We start from the raw sequence: 18,506 nt of genomic DNA, 5'->3' as shown, positions 1-18,506 counted from the left end.
CATTACCATCTATAGCATAATACTTTAATTTTGCAATTAATTAAAAAATATTATGACAAATAATTATATTAAAAATGTAAAACGAATATTTTTTTAGCATTGAGACTCAATCAAAATCTAAAAGGTAAAAAAACATTATTATTCCAAAATAATTCATGACATATAATTTGTCTCATTTGTTTAATAAAAAAATATTTTCAAATTTATCTTAGTCGAATCTGCTTTGTTTTGTTTTACTGCATTTCCAATTATTTATTATTTATTTTATCTTTACTTAATTTGAAGTTGCATTATTAAATAATTAGCCACTATCACTTATCGTAATGGCATTTTTATCTCAAGGCAAGTCATAGATAGGAATTAATTTATAAGTAAAACGTATATTGAATGTATACCATTTATATTTCATTAGTGACTTTATTAGACGGCTGACGTTGACATCAAATTTCAAATCACCTCAAATTCATTCAGTCAATGTGTCATTTGTAGTTGTTAATATTTTTTCAAAACGAGTTGCACTTCAAAAACCAAAATGAAAGTTTTAAAAAAGTTTTAATTTATGTAGTGAAAATATATAAAAAGTGTAAAAATGAATTATAAATCAATATTATTGTGTGCCTTTGTTGGTGTTCTTCTGTTTCACGAAACAAACTGTAAGTTTTCACTTTTATTATGTGACACGGATATGTTTTCAAGGTAAAGTGAGAGTATGCACGTTAAAATTGAATGTTCAATATATATTATGTTCTGCTCACGTATTAATAATCAAGAAATTCAATACAGATCTTTTGTCAGCCAAATTATTACATACTATTAAATTGAATAATATAAAATTTATCTTACGTTATATTTTGTCATTATTTAACAATTAGTTTTAACATGTCCATTAGAGCTCGTTATCGGCGAAATAATTAAGAGAAATTAAAGGAACTATATTGAATTGTAATAATAAGAATGACAAATTAAGACAGGGAAAAATTATATCAGACATAAAAAGTATTAAGACACTATGTCTGAATTGAATGCAATTCCATCTTTACAACATTTTACTTAGGGCTTGTGCCCAGGAGCCCTAAACTCTTGGGGCCTTGAATTGCAGTGTAAGTAACTACAAGGTGCTCCATATTTGCATGTGTCCAAGGGCCAACATGTCATTGAAAGGTTACAATATCTAAATTAAGATAATTTTATTTTAGGTTTACACAAACGATGTATCAAATGCAGGTCAAGAGGTCAACTAGGATCATGTGGAGATCCTTTTCCTTTCAACGTAACAGAACCTGAAGTGGAGGCCGGTATTCATGTGGTTGCTTGCCCTTCTGGATGGTGCGGTAAAATGATAGAAGGAACGACAGGAGCATTTAGAACTGATGGTAAATGATTTACTTAATTGGAACTTTTTTATATTTAAATATTAATACTTTTGATAAAGAATTGTAGAAATAAATTTCTGTGGATATATAAAATTTTGCTTTAAAAGAAATGTTATCGATTTCATATTATATTATAGATTATGGTGCAGCTACTCAAAGAATGTGTCTGCAAAGATCTCCTAGTGATGATGAAGAAAGATGTGCATATACAATGTGGAACCATAGAAAAGTTTACATGTGTTTTTGTAACGGTGATCTGTGCAATGGGTCTCACAAAATTTCAAGTCCTTCAATAGTTTTACCTTTATCACTATTTTTTATAATACAAAGATTTATATTCTGACAGTCATATTTAGTTTTAAGATGTGTAGATCTTTTTACTTTTTAAATGTTTATATTTTGATGTTTTTGAAATATTTGATTTTTACTCTGTTAATTTTGGTAAGACAGGCAAGGTCTTTAATTGTAGTGGAAATTGGAGAATGGAGTGTCTTAACTCTAGGTTGTTTCCAAGCCTACCTATTAAAAAAATATGATTTCTCTGGTCTCATTTGTGTCAAACATGGTGTTGATTGCCACCTAAGTAAACTATAAGAATTATAAGATTACTTAGAGATATTCAAGGAATGACAATAATATTTGAGCTCAAAGATAAAAATGTTAAGATGTTAAGATAAGTAAAGCAACTTTTATGAAGTCATCAAAATATTCTTTAAAATTTAGTTAGATAAGCAAAAAACCACATATATACTCATTATCTTTATTCTGTCCAAACAATGTGATTCTATTTTTTGTACATAAAATATAGATGTATTATTCATGATATTTAAGATTAAGTTATATAACATTCTGTAATATTAAATATTGCTATTATAAAATAAAGAAAACACAGTTTTTTATATATATTCATAAGTGATAAGATTTTTATACATAAATATACAATATACAGTTATTAAAATATATAATATTTTATTTATTTAAGCTCTGTTAAATGGCCAAGTTTGTCGTATGCTAGCAATCTTGTGAGGTTCTAAATTGTTTTTGATCCTGAGGTCTTGATTTGCCAACAGTGATTTTATGTGTGGTATATTATGAAAGTACAATTGGCCATGATCATCAGCTTTTGCAATGGCTGCTACTGCTTCGGATCCTTCTAGCAAATAAGGATCTTCTTCTTTATTATCTATAATAATATATATTTTTTATCTTTTGAGCTATCAATAAAATAAGAAAGAAAGATTATTTATCTTATAATAAATATTTTAAAAATTCCATTTGTAATGATCAGACAAATTTTTATATATGCAATTTGTAGTGTTTTTAATAAATCGAGCCAAAACATTAAGTGCAGTATTAAATCTCAAAATTGGCTAAAGCATGCATTATCTTCATATTTATCATATTATTGTATACTCGACTGTTACCAGCAAGAAGAAATGACAATATTAAATATTTAATTTCCTCGAGTGAGAATCGAACCCACAAACTGTTGCAATTACAGTCACATTTTCTGTCCCTGTGCCATGACTAGATATTTAAGTTCTATTATTTATTATTGCTACCTTTATCTGCGCGTCTTGAACCGAAGCGCAGGGAATTCAGTGGCGGTATAAATAATCCGATAGGCCATAGCGATTCTGGGTCCGGGGAGTCCACTTTGTATGGAGATGGGGGCAAAATTTGTATAGGAACACCTGTTAATAAAGTTTTCTTTAAGACATCTGTAATATTACTCTTGCTTGACTATAATTAGTTATTGTATGAATTTAGTATAGGTAAATCTGTTATGATATATTTCTCTAATAAATTATAATCTAAATGCAAAAAATCTGATGAAATAATATTTTTTTTTGTTTGTTTATTATTATAATAGTTATTACAAAGAGTGCTTAGTAAGAAAGCTAATTTATATTAGGGCACGGCTACAGTAGAGTAGACAAAAGTTCTAGATTAGAGGTTAAAAAATATTTGGTATAAGTTGAGTATTAATTACTGGTCATTATTATTACTGCTGTATTTACTAATTAGTCTGAGGTTTTATGATTCATTATATCGGAGTGGAAAAAACGGACTCTATACTTAATGTAAAAAGATATAAGTAAGTACTTACTTATTATGACTAAGTAATTATGTTATCTATACAAAATCAAGCTAGATTACAATGAAAGGCAAACGCATAGGCCTTATGTTATTTTTTAATGTTAATGTCAATGATATAAAAAAATAGATTATTGTATGAGCACTGTGCTGCAACCGTCGGTTATTTCCGCTCTTTTGCAGCACTTCTAAGAACAAGAAAATATCTAATATTTAAAATATAGTATATATTTTAAGTAAAACATTGAATTCACTGAATCGATTAATCTGTTGTAAAACTTATAAGAAGTATAATATTTATTAATACTCTTACTATCAAAATTATTAAATTTCCATGGTGTGCCAATTTTATTGCCATGGCTCACTTCTTCTGCTTGAAAAGGTATTGCTGGCTTTTGTCGTGGGTAACCGGGATGAGGTTGCGTTGTTGGCCCTGCAAAAAAATAATAATTCATAAATATTACATAGGTATTACAGATATTAAGAAATAGGTACCTCTCCTAGTCGCTTATTAATAATGCCAGAAAAAAGACTGGTATATAAGTAGTTTAGGTCTCAACAAAGCACAGATTCTTTTTAGCCCACAGTTCAGGGCCTCGTCCTATTATAAAATTTACAGTAAGGTCCGTTTGCTAGGCGTTTGTTGTGGTTTTATTTTTAAATCCACACATGTGATTCCACATCCACATGTGATTCCACATCCACATGTGATTCCACATCCACATGTGATTCCACATCCACATATGTAATCACATCCACTTATGTGGTGTACACATGTGATGTCAAATCCGTGGAACGGGGTTCAAAAATAATAAGTCCAGAGTCTCCATAAGGTTCCTGGGTCCCCTGGAGCCATTGACTTAATTAATGATTAGTACCTACGCACATAATATATACTCTAACGTAGAGTGTAACATGCCGAGTAATGGTCAATATAGCATCTGTTAAATGTTGTATAGATACATATAAATAATAGTTGTTAAGTAAGTGTTTTCGCGCGCGGTATTCTCCATCCAAGAATTTCCATCTACAATCTATGGCCTACCTATTGATTATGTGTAATTTATCTTGTTTCACAACGTTATTTTGAAATTAATAATAGCGTCCTCTTTACATTTAAATCCTTGCTATTGGTTTGTGATATGCTATTGTATTTTAAAATATTTATGAATTTTTAAATGAAAAACTATATGTAGTTTAATTAGAGATGTTGTTAATTTTCTGCTGGCAAAGCCTGTGTTTGTTTTATCGTTAGAAGACTTAGGAAAGAACTCCATTCACTACAAATATACATATTAGCTAATTTTATTTTATTATTACTCAAAAATTATTCAACTAATAAGCATAGTATAAAAAGTTCGTTGAGAGACTTAAGCACGGCGTTTAGTTCCTTCACTACACGGAATGTTTTAAAAATTTGGCAGCAAATGAAACGAAGTGTCTTACAAGTAGTTCCAAAGGGATTTCGACTGCATTACTGAATGCGGGACGAAGCATTAAAGTCAATTTATGATTATTAATTTAAGCTTCATTTTTAATTGTATTTGATTGAGTTGAGTATATTGATTTTAAAATGACAATCATGCATTCCCTGGAGTGGGATTAGAAGGCACAGTCACACGCTGCGTCCCTGTTCCACCATGGCGAAAGAAGTCCCAAGACCTGCATAAGAAGTCACGCAAGTTCAATATATTTGTAATGAAAAAAAAAGTATATAGTAGATACTTACTTCGTAATCTTCTAATAGGTGGATTTTGCAAACGCTGGTATGCCCGTCGTTCCAACAAGGAGATCGGGTCACCCACACCATGGGAGAAGCTCCGAGCTGGCGTGTTGACTCTTACGTGAGATGCGAATTGCGTCCCCGCACCGCAGTGACACAGGTGTATCAGGTACAGGTATATTATAAACATACTTATTAGATGGCATGGTAGCTTCTGGAATAAGAAAATAAAGGCAAATGTTAAATATTAATTTTACTCATGAAAGAATGGATGGATATTCGTAGTAGAAATAATGCATTAGTTAAATTTTTTTTTTTTAGTAATAAATTGTTATCAAATAAGCTATTTAGTTCTAAAGATTTTCCTATGTAGCGAAATAAGTCTACAAGCTTACAATTTAGTAGACCCGATTATAAAAATACTACAATGTCATACATTGCTGCCACCTAAATATACCTAAAAAAATAATTTAGCTTCATGTATCAGCTCGTTGTATTGCGCAAAATAGGGTAGGCAGAGAGAATCTAGTGTTAAGTTACTCCGTAGAGCGGCAGAACGGAACATCACGCTTTGCCTCGACACCAGAGCGGAGAAATTGAAATATAAATAATATAAAATTTCAATTTCTCGAATGGGGATCGAACCCGCAACCAGTCCCTGCGCCACGACTGACCTAAGTATACCTACTACGAAGGAATATACATATATGTAGACTTTTACAAAAAAAAACATTCGTCTAATTCGTGACCTTTGTTATAATTATGTATAAAAACATTTAAAATCATCAAGATCATATAACAATACATCGCATAATTACTCGTACCTTTTTGTTTTACATTATGAACTTGACATAGTACACGAACACTACCAATTAACAATTTATATTATATCTTAAATGAAGTTTCACGTTTGTGAATGTTTGTGAACGTCGCATTCGCTAAATGTGATACATATATTTTGCCTCCCACGGTCTTTCGTATCAAATGGCTTGAGTTTATCCTATTACTATATGTATATTGTAATTTCATACTAAGTATATATGGAACCCTGAAAATCTATATTTCAAGAATGTAGAATAAAAATATGTAAAAAGATAATAATATACATGTAAGTAGCAGTATATGTATATAAATGGATTTTGTCCGTGTTTCTAAATGGAAAGAATTACTTTTTGATATGGAAATGTATGTAGTAGTAAGTTGTAATATGACATGAACATTTTAAGTGCCCCAGGCAGGTACAATAGGTTACATCGATACGATTAATTTTATGTAATGGGTATAGCCTATAGCCTTCCTCAATAAATAGACGATCCATCGCAAAAATATCAGCACCGGCACCCTTAGCTTCATAATATTAATATAAGTACGCAAACGTAAAAAAAAGATAAAAAATCTACACATAATAAAAATGTTACTGATTGCTGACTGTAGGTACATGGAAAATGTATGAGAAAATCTATTTCTGAGGGCCTTTATTAATTAGAAAACCCCAAATACTTAATTTTTATTTGTTCTGTACCTTTTAAGGAAAAAAGGAACCCTTATAAGATAACTTTGTTCGTCCGTATGTTTTTTGTCTGTCTGTCAAGAGCCTTTATCTCAGGGAACGCTTTGAGATATAGAGTTGAAATTCAAACCATAAACTCAGATCTACGGCCTCAAGATTTCCAGAAAAACTTGAATTTCAAAATTTTTTTGCAGTACCTATTTTTTCAAATTATATAGAAGAAAGCAGAAATATTAAAGAGGTAAAGCGCGGCGTTGAGTTCCGCCACTCAACACGCAATGCCTCCAGATTCCCAAATGCCTCCAGATCTTCCGGAAAATTGGGAACGGGGTGCCTGAACACTAGCTTCCCTACCTACCCCGCTGTGTGCGGGATACAGTATGAAATTTATTTTTTAGAAGAATACAGTGGGTTAGTACATTATGATTATAATTTAAACTAGAGGAATCCTACAGTAAGGGCGCATACTCTCACGCAGTGCTTGCAACACAATGGCGGCCGTGTCGTCTCAATTGGAACTTTGTGATGAAATGATGACATCTTAATTGAGGATCTTTTCGGAATATCGACCATATTTGTAATGAGCCTTGAATTTAAAGAGATATCTTTATATATATTATATGGAAATAAAAAATATTTGAATTGTTATTTTCATTTAATTTAATCTAAATAACGATGTCTATTATATTTAATATTTATTATAGTATTATACGTAAAAGAAACATAATTACATTTTTGGATTGTATAAATTAGGTGTGAATGTAACGCGACGGATGTAGGTTCGATTCCCACTCAAGGAAATGAAATATTTATTTTCATTTATTCGCTCTGATGTCGAGGCAAAGGGCGGCGTTGAGCTCCGCCACTCGACACGCAATACCTCCAGAATTCGGCGGAAAGTGGGGAAAGGAGGGTCTTAACACGAGGTTGAAGCTGATACACCATTGTGACCTGCTGCGCCACGACAGCCTCAACAACTTAAAATTTTTGTTAAACTAATTACAATAGTTGTAGACTAGGTTCGACAACATATTGAACTGAATATGACAGTCACAGTTAAAATCTTCCAAAAAAATACAATTTAATGGCATTATAGGTACCTATGATGACGAAATTTGATAACTGTAACCGGTAACCTTCCCGAAGACGTAACAAATAGGTCTCTTAACGACCGAAATAGTAGACTAATGGAAGCAAGCTCCACATTACCTCAAGGTGAAACAGACATCTGTAACAACAGATTCTTCTTTGTTATTATCAACAAAGACATCTAAGCTTTAAATTTAAGTACAAAAATGTATATGATAATATTAATATTATTATGAAATTAATGGATTTAATACAATTTTGTTTTAAAAATAATTTGATAAGTAAAATAATTTGATAAGTATTAAATAAAATCATTTAAGTGAGTGTATAGTTGTCATTATAATGTACTATACATTACTTAACTAAATAGAGGCTATAATTATATTGTAGGTACTATATTTAACTTCTTTAGATGGTCACGCTATATTACTAAATCGTGCCTATTTCAATTTAGTATAGTTAACGGTTGTCTTTGCTTGTATACTGAATTTATTACAATAAAAAATATTTTTGTTATAAGAATAAAAATAAATTCGGGAAAGTGTTTGAAAATTAAAATACGTTTGTTTTTCTAATTTGGTTAGAAAACGTGCTTTTTTACTATTTAACTATTAATGTCTTTGTTGCTGCATTGCCTCAGTGTCATCGGCAGTCTTATCTTCCTAGATGTAGCTTCAAATGTAACGGTATCTAAGTCTGATTGTTGTGTACCTTCATGATGATTCCACAGTCCTTCCAGAGTACAGTACAGCGGATTCTTTAGGGACGATCACAACCGCTCTGTCAAGAGGGAAACGGCGAAGAAGAAGAAAACTTCTAATTGATTTGCTATGTATGGGATGCCTTATATATCAATATTATTTCCAAAATTTTCTTTTACAATAATAATTTAGAAACTCTGATTTAAGTGTAGTATTTTTTCCAGCATCCTATCCATTACCTATTCGTAAATTTCAATGGCATGGAGGTATACCTACTTGTGTAGAATTGTTTGTTATAAAGAGGTACTATAATTCTTACAAACGTGACTGCAAACAAATCTATTGATAATTACATTACAACAAATTTAAAAGGATTGCGACATCTTATAATACAAGTTTCAATTAAGTGTAGATGTAGACAAATCTATATTTTTGCTTTAAATATTTTGGGTACGTTAAAGGTTTCCCAGCAAAAGAATAATTTTTGGACAAGTTAAAAAATCTTTGAAAAAAGAATAAAAAGAAAAAAATATACTTTATTAAATGCATTCAATATTGTTTTCATCCTGATGCCTTAATCTAGTAAAACAAAATAACATTAAAATTCGCCATTCAACAAATATTTCATTTTTTAAAGGGTCATATGAGTGTCTGATCACTACACTCTCTCTACACATCTTGCTATATTAAATTACCATTTCTCTTAGTCCTTATTTGAAAATAAAAAAAAATATTTAAAGTTACAGAATTAAAGCGAGTGTGGGCGACATCGATTTATCCGGCTTTTGTTGTTCCAGAGCGAGCTCGTTACCCGATCAAGGACAGTCTATTTAAATCGACTATTCATTTATCCGGCCGTCGTTGTATGAATGGATGCAGTGATGCAAGTGTGCATGTGCATCGCCTTCTATCTGAGAAAGTGATCTACTGTATGTAATATGTAGGATGCGTATTAGAAAGATAGTGTTAAGAAAACTTGTATTAATTAAACAAGAAATAAACTAATAGACGTTATTTTATTAAAATAATTATATGAAAAGTGTAATTGATTATAAGTATATTTCTAAAATTAAAAAAAAAAACAGTTACATTTTGAAATACTTCACGTTTGATTGTATCTTAGTTTCCCAATATTTAAGCAAACCCTTTACCCTAAATTCCACCAGGAGGAGATATTAATGGTTGTTGTTCTACTTAACTTATTTTTTCGTCTATATGTGTTACTTATTTCATTATTTCCCATGAGAATTTATACGTAATGACTCATAATACTTACTTATCGGCAGATATCGTCATAGAATTAAGTTAACGAGGTACATTTTTTACATAGTAAGTTATACATTTTTTTATAATAATATTTAAATAACAAAAAAATATGGCATTGATGAGGGCTCTTAATCAATTAGTCATGTCTAAAAAATACGGTACTAGATTTAGAATTATAATAATATGATGACACAAGAGCTTTGTAGGTGTCTGTAATAATCTCGTACATTCAGTAAATTTTTTTGGCATTAATTTTGAAATAATACTTGGCAATTATAAATAATCTGAACAATTCCCACGTGAGATCGAACTGACCATGAATGCTTTTACATACTAACTAACACGTAAATCCCGCTTTTTCCAGAGACAAAATGCTGGTATCGGTAATTTATAAATTTTAATTTTGAGTAAAGTAAAGATAACACAGGCCGACAACATTTTGGACCCAGAAACGGGACTATACTTTTCCGACTAAATTACTTTTAGCTTAGGTTATCTCAAAAACCTGAACTAACGGAGCAATTCTAGGGTCAGATTCGTGTTGACACACTAGAAACCGTCGGAAAAGTTCCGTTGGGGTCTCACAATTTTTGAAATTTTGTCGGCCTGGCCTGTGCAATTTTATATAAGTATTTTCACATATATTACCTTGTAAACGTACTTATATCTAATAGATGTTTGCTTTGTTATGGGCTTTAGGAAGCGGTAACATCGAGTGTTTATTGATGTGGTTGACATTAATTTAAGGTTAAGCTGAGAGGCCTTCGTAATGATTAAATGATTTATACTGTATTTATAGAAGACAAAAGGCGACTATAAGTGTGAGTAAAGATTGAAATCAGGGAAGTAAAATATTAGGGTACGTACCTTAAAGAAAAAAGTAGAACCTTTATAGGGTTCCGTTTTGTTGTTCGTCTGTTTGTCCATCTGTTAAAACCATTTTTCTCAAGATTGCGTTAATCGTTGGTATCAAGCTGAAATTAATACCAAATTTCCACGTCCACAGTCCTTTGAGATTAAGGAAATTAAGCTTCGATTGATCTCAGATTTGAGGTTTATAAATACGGGCCCTAGTAGTGAGAGTTTGAGGCGCTCCGTTCCTATTAAACATTTCCGTTCCTCATTTTCCGCTGAATTTTGGAGGCACGTGCACGTGCGTGTTGAGTGGTGGAACTCAACGTGCTATGCCTCGTTACCACTACTAGGAAATGAAAGTATTAAATATTTCATTTCGTCGAATTCGAATTGACGTGTTTACAGCCGCACGCTTGTGCGACTGCGCTACAACGGCCCCAAAATAAATGAAAAAAATATGTTATAACAGGTTGTAGTTTTATTTACAACTGTAATCAACAAGTTCTTGTTCGTGTTCTTGTGTTAGTTACGTCCATATATTGTCAATAAAAATTATATTTACTTTCGCTAGATAGTTTTACGATAGACACCTGTTTCTGATATTTGTTTACTATATTCACAAGTCGAGGAGTGTATGATGAGAGAGCATTTGTAATGGTGCATGTTCCTATAAGACCGTTCCTTTACTTTCACCCGGAAAAATAAAATGTCGCTTCAGTTTATTTTCACATTTGCACTATTCTATACTAGATGGACTAAATAAAATAAATAAATGTGAATATTGTGTAACGTTTATAATTAGATACATATTACGTGGTAAGGATATGGTGAGGACACTGTAAGGATATGTTTCATATTCGGCACATATTTTTTATTTAGGGTCTATCTGTACACAGCAGGCAGAGGGAACCTAATGTTAAGACACTTCGTTCCCCTTTTTGTGCTGACCTACCTATGTACCTACTTAGTACCTACTTACTCGTTGCTGGCGACGTTTGTGGATTCAATCCCCATTCGAAGACTTGAATTATTACTTATTAATATTTTCATTTCCTCACTCTCTCACCAAGGCAAAGGCCCGGCGTTAAGTTTCGCCACTCAACCCGCAATGCCTCGAAAAATGCGACGGAATGCGGGGTACGGAGCGTCTTGACAATCGATTCCCTTTGCCTACCCTGCTGTGTGAGGGATACAGCGTGAAGCTGATAAAAAAAATCTGTAAAATATTTACCTATACTGGAAATGCTCGAAAGTGATTAATCACTACACACTACAACACAGTGTTTAAACACTGGAACTATTTTGACAATTTTCCTATTATCACAATCAACAAGCGTAGAACGTCTCCAAGCGTTTATTTGTAATTGAAGTAGAAGGTAAGATACTTTTCACGGTTATGACTTATGACGTCACTTATGTAAAGTTTACAGCTAGGCCTTGAAGGAATGTTCTTACAGACGGTCTCTAGGGAGAGTATCGAAAGTGAATGAAAAATCGCAAATGTTTTTATTGCTCTTTTGAATTACTAAGAAGGGTAGTTTTGAAAATTAAAAAAATATCGTTGTTTATGCATTTTTTAAGCGTGTATTTAATGGAAAACTTTCCGTCCGACCGCCCCATTGTATATTTTATGTATATATACCTAACATACAATTTTATAGAGGAATTATAAAATATTTGAAAAAATATAGAAAAATATATTAAAATTATTATTTTACCCGATAGATTGTTATGTCACGATAACGTATTGTGACTTATTTATAACGGACAGTTCCTTTCAAACTTTCGAAAGGTTGCGCACAACGTAACAAATCGCTTAGTCCCATTATATAGTAGCCTGGAGAGAAAAACCAATCTTCCTTGCTGGTTTTATCTCAGGGTTTACCTCCATGCAGGGTAAGTAATTGGTAGGGTATAGTAACTTTTTGTAAGGAATGAAATAATATCGTAGTTGATTTTTAACAATGTATCGCTCACCCCAAGCAAACTTAACACTGTACCTTGCTCCGATAACCCAAACTCACTATATGTTTTTTTCTAACCTAGGGACCTAGTGTTAAGACACTCCGAATTAGTTGGTAAATAGATTTTAAAAGCGGATCTTATTTATTCAGAAATATGGATCACCACTGTTTATACCGATACCGAATCGAAGTTTTGTTATATATTTCACGTTTAACGTTAGTAAAGTACTAACAAAATTGTGAGTAACACAAACATAAATAACATAATATATTCAAATTAAATAGAGCATTGAAATCGTGCTTCACGTATAACAAGCAAGTTTTTAGTTATAAGTGAACCTTATCTTATAATGGGAGTCGTAAGATCCGTAATTTGCACGGTCATGTCTGTATATTCATAGGTAGATATGTACAAATATTCAATAAGTAGCTTCACACCGTATCCCGCACACAGCAGGGTAGGCAGAGGAAACCTAGTGTTAAGATACTCCGTTATCCATTTTACGCCAAATTCTGGAGGCATTGCGTGTTGAGTGGCGGAACTCAACGCTGCGCTTTGCCTCTACATCAGAGCGAAGAAATGATAATATTTGATTTGTGAGGACATTACCTATTCCTCACAAATCAAAGCCCGAGTACCGATTGTTCTAAAAAAAACAGTACATATTTACAAAAGGAAAAAGAAAAATATGATGTACATTATAGTTAATTAAGTTCAATATTAAATATATATTATTAAATATAATAAAATCAAACAACATTAATTGTGATCTATAATAATAAAAATCATAAAACGAGGCTGGATATTAATTGATCGACATTCGGCCGAAGTAACGTGTGGTGTTCAACTCCAAGGACCATCACGTTGTGCGTGATAGGAAAATTTGGCAATTACTTCTTGGCTTCTAATTACAAATACATTGATATATTATATACTTATTTATGGATCCATTAATTAATGGCAGTCATCGTAAAATGTTATTGAGAATAATTGGATCGGTAAAATAAATCGTGATAAGCAACTACTAATTGTTTTTTGAAGGTTTTGATTATTATTATCTATGATAAGAGATATATATCTATCTTGTGGGTAAAGTTAATTTGACTGTATGGTTAATTGGATTTTTTTTTTATTTCCGAGTACAAACATCCCCCGATTTAAATTTGAATCTGCAACCATCGCACTCAGGCAAAAACTGAGCCTAAGACCTATTATTACGATGGCGATCTACTTTAATTATGTTAATTCCAAATGTAACTTAGGTACTATAACAAAGTATTAGTGTCTATATAATATGTATTTAGATCAAGATATTATTTTAATCTGAAAAAAAGATTTAGTCTTTAATATAATCTATATATATAAAAGGACTTGTCCTCACTGACTGAGGTAAGACGCACGCACAGCCGTAACCGCTGTGCGTAGAAACGTTAAAGTTGGACAAAAGTTTACTTTCGTAATCTGGACATCCACTAAGAAGGGATTTTGAAAAATTTTAACCCTAAAGGAGTGAAATAGGGGTTCAAAATTTGTATGGAAAAAATTTTAAATCGGCACCGATTTTTATAAAATTTGAAATTTAGATATTTAAAAGTATTTAATTGAACACGTGTTTCATCGTTTTCTAGAATTCTCCGCCTCAGGGTGCAAATAAGGGGTTGAAAGTTTGTATAGGTTTTTTTTAAATCGTCACCAATTTTTATAAAATTTGAAATTCAGACTCTTAAACGTATATAATTAAACACATGTTTCATGGTTTTCTAGAATTCACCCCCTAAGGGTGCAAATAAGGGGTTGAAAGTTTGTATGGAAAAATCTTTAAATCGCCACCGATTTTTATAAAATTTGAAATTTAGACTCTTAAAAATATTTCATTGAACACATGTTTCATGGGTTATTAGAATTCACCCTTAAATACGCAAGCGAAGCTGCGCGCGTCCGCTAGTTATATTATATTTTTGTTTAGTGGGAAACGGGGTGTCTTAACACTAGGTTCCCTCTGCCTACCCTGCTATGTGCGGGATACAGCGTGAAGCTGATTTGATTTTTTTAAATATTTTTGTTTACTTAATTTGCAGTTTAATATTTTTTCTCTAGTAATAGAAAATTTTACTTGTAATAATTAATTAATTTGTCTCTTATATTTTGATGCAGAGTCCATTGCATATACGGTATAGTGGTCACACATCAGTCTGCTCGTATTACCCAAGAGGCTGGGTTTCGAGTTCCCAACAATTTGAAAGTTAAGTTATGTTTATTTACATTTATTTATTATGTATTGTTTTCTGTACACGTAAGTTAATAAAAATGTAAATGTAAATATCAATATAATCATTAATATCAATATACTTTATAATTTGTATGGTTGATTATACTTTTGTCTTTTTTATTTTTTTCATTAGCTTTACGCTGTATCCCGCATACAGTAGGGTAGGCACAGGGATAGGTTCCCTGCCCTGTGTTAATACACTCCGCTCCCCACTTTCCGCCGAATTCTGGATGCATTGCGTGTTGAATGGCGGAACTCAACACCGCGCTTTGACTCGACGTCAGAGTAAAGAAATTTAATAAAAAAATCATTTCCTCGAGTGGAAATCGAATCCACAATCAGTCGCGTTTAAAGTCACACTTTGTGTCCCCGCGCCACGACTGGCCTTGTCCTATTTAAATTTGCAGAACAATAAATGCTTGTTTATTAATAACTAAAATTATGATGATTTAATGATCAAGGTTAAATTAGAGTTTAAAATCTTGTTTATTAGCTGTTCATAGTTTATTTAAGAGTGTAATGACAAAATACATACATCTAGAATTATAATACAAGATGGGAGCGTATGTAAATCATTTAAATTGAAAGTAAATGATGGCTAGGAAATATTTGTTTTGTTTTTTGTATTGATTAATTTACGTTTAAATAGCTATAAATATGAGTATAGTAGATCTTCACAAGATTATAATATAATTATTAAGTAAAGTACTTTCAGTTTACCGGATGTTAGTCATTAGAAATAGCTTTCTTTAGATTACAATATAATACAGTATCACATAATATACTAAACGATTATCGATGAATCTATCGTAGATAGAAGAAAATTATCTATATCTTTTAGGAGTATTTTTTATAGACACCTAGGATATGTAATAAAAACAATGATATTTTAGAAGAAACACTAACGTCATTGTTGTCCGTCTGTTCGTCTATCAAGAGCATTTATTTCAAGTTTAATCTCTTCTCTATATATAATGACTTTCTTTCTCTTTTTCGTCAATCTTTTCAGTTCTTATACAGTCGAGTTTTTGCTTTTTTTCATAATATGCTTAATTAAGTTTGTTGTAATATTTTCTTATTGATTTTGTAAAAAATGGCCGCTTTGATCCCCCTAAATGTCTTGTTTGCATCTGTAGACTATAACACTAAAGAAGCTACATTACTTACATTATATTAATTAAACGTAATATTATAACAGATAGTTCTAACCGCGAGATGGCCTCGTGGTGGCTTATGATACTGATTTGTGGATAGAAGGCGGAGAAACCTTGGCCCATAGCTGGGATTGCAGTACCTATTTAAATTGGGTGAAAAATATATAATGGAAGATGAATTACAATTAAGTTATTATTTTAATTTATTTAATTAATTTTTAATATACCAAGATAGTGTTGGTACTCAGTGGCTAATTTCTGTAAATGAGTTAAATTAAAGAAAGAAGAGATATTACTATATATGTAAGTATGTTATTTTTGTTTGTCTCACATAATATAACTTTTCGACTGAGTGTGTATTTAAAGGCTTAAAAATTTTCGTCTGTGAAAATTGTAAAAAAATGTTATAATCATTTACAGTAGAAACTCGAACCAGTTACACGGCTTCGCGAATATCCGAACTATCAATCGCGATAATTATTTTGTACAACCTACTACAATGAAACCTAACAAAAATTTATATGCACGTAGATATGTGCTTAAATCATATGTTGGAAAATGTTAATAATTTATTTTTATTTATATTATTATAATAAACGTTGATTTTCGATTATATGTACTTCTGGCTTTTAATTGACATATAATAATTTTGTGCTACATATGCACAAAACCAGCTTTTCTTTATACATTCGATTATCCGGATTTTCGATTACCCAAATGACTAATGACAACAATTAGTCCGGTTAATCGAGTTTAGTAGTAGGTATTTATAGATACAATAGGTATAATGTTTGCTTAATGCATATTAGGCATTTAGATCAGTTTTAAAAAGCTTTTTTATATAGTTTTTTTTATCAGCTTCACGCTGTATCCTGCTTACGAAAATAAAACCTCTCGTGGCGCAGAATTGTGTGACTGTAAACGGGACTGGTTGCGGGTTCGATCACCACTCGAGGAAATATATATTTTCATTTCTTGGTTCTAGTGTCGAGGCAAAGTGCGGTGTTGAGCTCCACCACTCAGCAAACTTCACGCAACGCCTCCAGAATCGGCGGAAATTAGGTAAGGGACTGTCTAAACACTAGGATCGTTTTTCCAACCCTGCGGGAAAAAGAGTGAAGCTACTTTATTAAAAGAACTAGTAACGTTTAAATCATGTGACTGTAATTTATTTTAGTTTTTATAAAGGGATCGAGTATTTTGCCTATATGAATAAAAAAATATACAGGATGGAAGAGGCAGCGCTTCTTTTATTGAAACTGCATATAGGGTAATATATTTCAAACCCACACCTAAGAAATTAATCAAGGTACCTCAACAGTTTGGACGTAGGATTTTTTTTTCATTTCACGATTTTTATCCATACCTGTATTTCGTGTGACGCACCATACGTGTGCGACGTTTCCGATTTGACAGGTAAGTGTGTGCGTGCCTATGTTATACTTTACAAATGGCGTTTTATTTTAAAACTATAATTTTATCATTATCATAAAATAACTTTTTCATTTTTGGGAATTGTTTTTTTTTTCCGAATTATATTAGGATTTTATAGAGTAGTTAAAACTGTGGTTTCAAAGTGGTGCTGACAATTCCACCCTATATATTTGTTGTTTTGATTAAATAAGTAAATCTTAGTTGGGCAAGTGCATTGTAGCATAACACAGACACCTACAGCGAGCAGCGGAGGCATAATTGCTTAATGAAGATGACTTTTCTCAGAATGACTTTGAAGTAAATAATCTTTAAATGTAACTTTTTTATTTTATTTTGACCAAATTTAAATTAAATTAAATTTAAATAATATATAAATAAATTGAACCTACAACTTGTCGCGTTTCATTCGTGCACTTATGCCCCTTTGCTACGACTGGCCTTAAACTGCCACTTTTTATTCTATTTTAAATAATTTATTTTTTACTAATATATACCTCATAAATTAACATTATAAAATAATATTATGCATGAAATTTTACTAAGCTGTCACTTTTTGTTTTTTTAAATTTTCTATCACATTTTTTTACATAACATTTATACAGATTATATTTATAATCGAATTTGCATGAAATAGGGTTACGTAGTAACGTTGTAGTAAAACTATTAAAAGATGATTTTAAATAAAAGGAAGCTCATTTCCCCTTTCAAGAAAGAATCGACGTGTCATTTGATTTTATGTCACTGTTAATACAAGGATATCAGGGAAAAAAATAAGCTTTTGGTATACTTTTTAATGAATAAAGGATGTTTTGTAAATCGAGTGCAATTACTTACCATTGTACTGAATGTTGTAAAAAAAATATTCTAAAATTAAACAGTCACTAATGGCACAAATATTAAAATTGTAGTAAAATCGATATAAACATTAAATCGCATTACAAAATCATCGTTTTCCCGCCAAAAAACGCACGAGTTATAGGTTCGAGTGTAAGCGCGTGCGCGATGTGCCCGCGAGGTTCGCCTTTCGTCTGTAGTCTGTATTTTACGCTCGTACTTCCCAGAGTTCCCAT

General features: G+C 31.5%; 2 protein-coding genes across 4 annotated transcripts; one reads left to right on the top strand and one right to left on the bottom strand.

Annotated features, from left to right (window-relative positions):
• The first annotated feature begins 409 nt into the window (after positions 1-409).
• rtv (QVR superfamily protein rtv) lies at positions 410-2,718 on the top strand. Of its 2 annotated transcripts, none has more exons than XM_085200569.1 (3): positions 410-653; positions 1,197-1,373; positions 1,511-2,718. In XM_085200569.1, the coding sequence occupies exons 1-3, from the start codon at positions 590-592 to the stop codon at positions 1,714-1,716; spliced, it is 447 nt and encodes a 148-aa protein (XP_085056695.1). In that variant the 5' UTR covers positions 410-589; the 3' UTR covers positions 1,717-2,718. The 2 variants fall into 2 exon arrangements, with proteins under 2 accessions (XP_085056695.1, XP_085056696.1); XM_085200570.1 differs by lacking the exon at positions 410-653 and adding an exon at positions 678-696.
• Positions 2,118-18,462, bottom strand: LOC146529917 (uncharacterized). 2 transcript variants are annotated; one of them, XM_085200567.1, is made up of 5 exons: positions 18,271-18,462; positions 5,200-5,407; positions 3,784-3,903; positions 2,936-3,067; positions 2,118-2,556 (listed from the first exon to the last, which is right to left on the bottom strand). In XM_085200567.1, the coding sequence occupies exons 1-5, from the start codon at positions 18,271-18,273 to the stop codon at positions 2,351-2,353; spliced, it is 669 nt and encodes a 222-aa protein (XP_085056693.1). In that variant the 5' UTR covers positions 18,274-18,462; the 3' UTR covers positions 2,118-2,350. The 2 variants fall into 2 exon arrangements, with proteins under 2 accessions (XP_085056693.1, XP_085056694.1); XM_085200568.1 differs by lacking the exon at positions 18,271-18,462 and adding an exon at positions 11,846-11,981.
• Positions 18,463-18,506: the final 44 nt, after the last annotated feature.

Source organism: Heliconius melpomene, chromosome 17 (assembly GCF_056956725.1).
Source record: "Heliconius melpomene rosina isolate 202511_hmr_F chromosome 17, ASM5695672v1, whole genome shotgun sequence".
NCBI classification, from domain to species: Eukaryota; Metazoa; Arthropoda; class Insecta; order Lepidoptera; family Nymphalidae; genus Heliconius; species Heliconius melpomene.
Note: the sequence above shows the minus strand (reverse complement) of the source record. Positions and strands in the feature narration are given on the sequence as shown.

What these genes read in the sequence shown, in the direction of transcription:
- rtv (XM_085200569.1), top strand. Translation starts at nt 590, where the DNA reads ATGAATTATAAATCAATATTATTGTGTGCCTTTGTTGGTGTTCTTCTG. An exon ending in TCTGTTTCACGAAACAAACT is followed by an intron (nt 654 to 1,196) that starts GTAAGTTTTCAC and finishes ATTTTATTTTAG; the next exon opens with GTTTACACAAACGATGTATC. An exon ending in AGGAGCATTTAGAACTGATG is followed by an intron (nt 1,374 to 1,510) that starts GTAAATGATTTA and finishes ATTATATTATAG; the next exon opens with ATTATGGTGCAGCTACTCAA.
- LOC146529917 (XM_085200567.1), bottom strand. An exon ending in ACCTATTAGAAGATTACGAA is followed by an intron (nt 3,904 to 5,199) that starts GTAAGTATCTAC and finishes ATTTTTTTGCAG; the next exon opens with GGCCAACAACGCAACCTCAT. An exon ending in GAAATTTAATAATTTTGATA is followed by an intron (nt 3,068 to 3,783) that starts GTAAGAGTATTA and finishes CTTTATTAACAG; the next exon opens with GTGTTCCTATACAAATTTTG.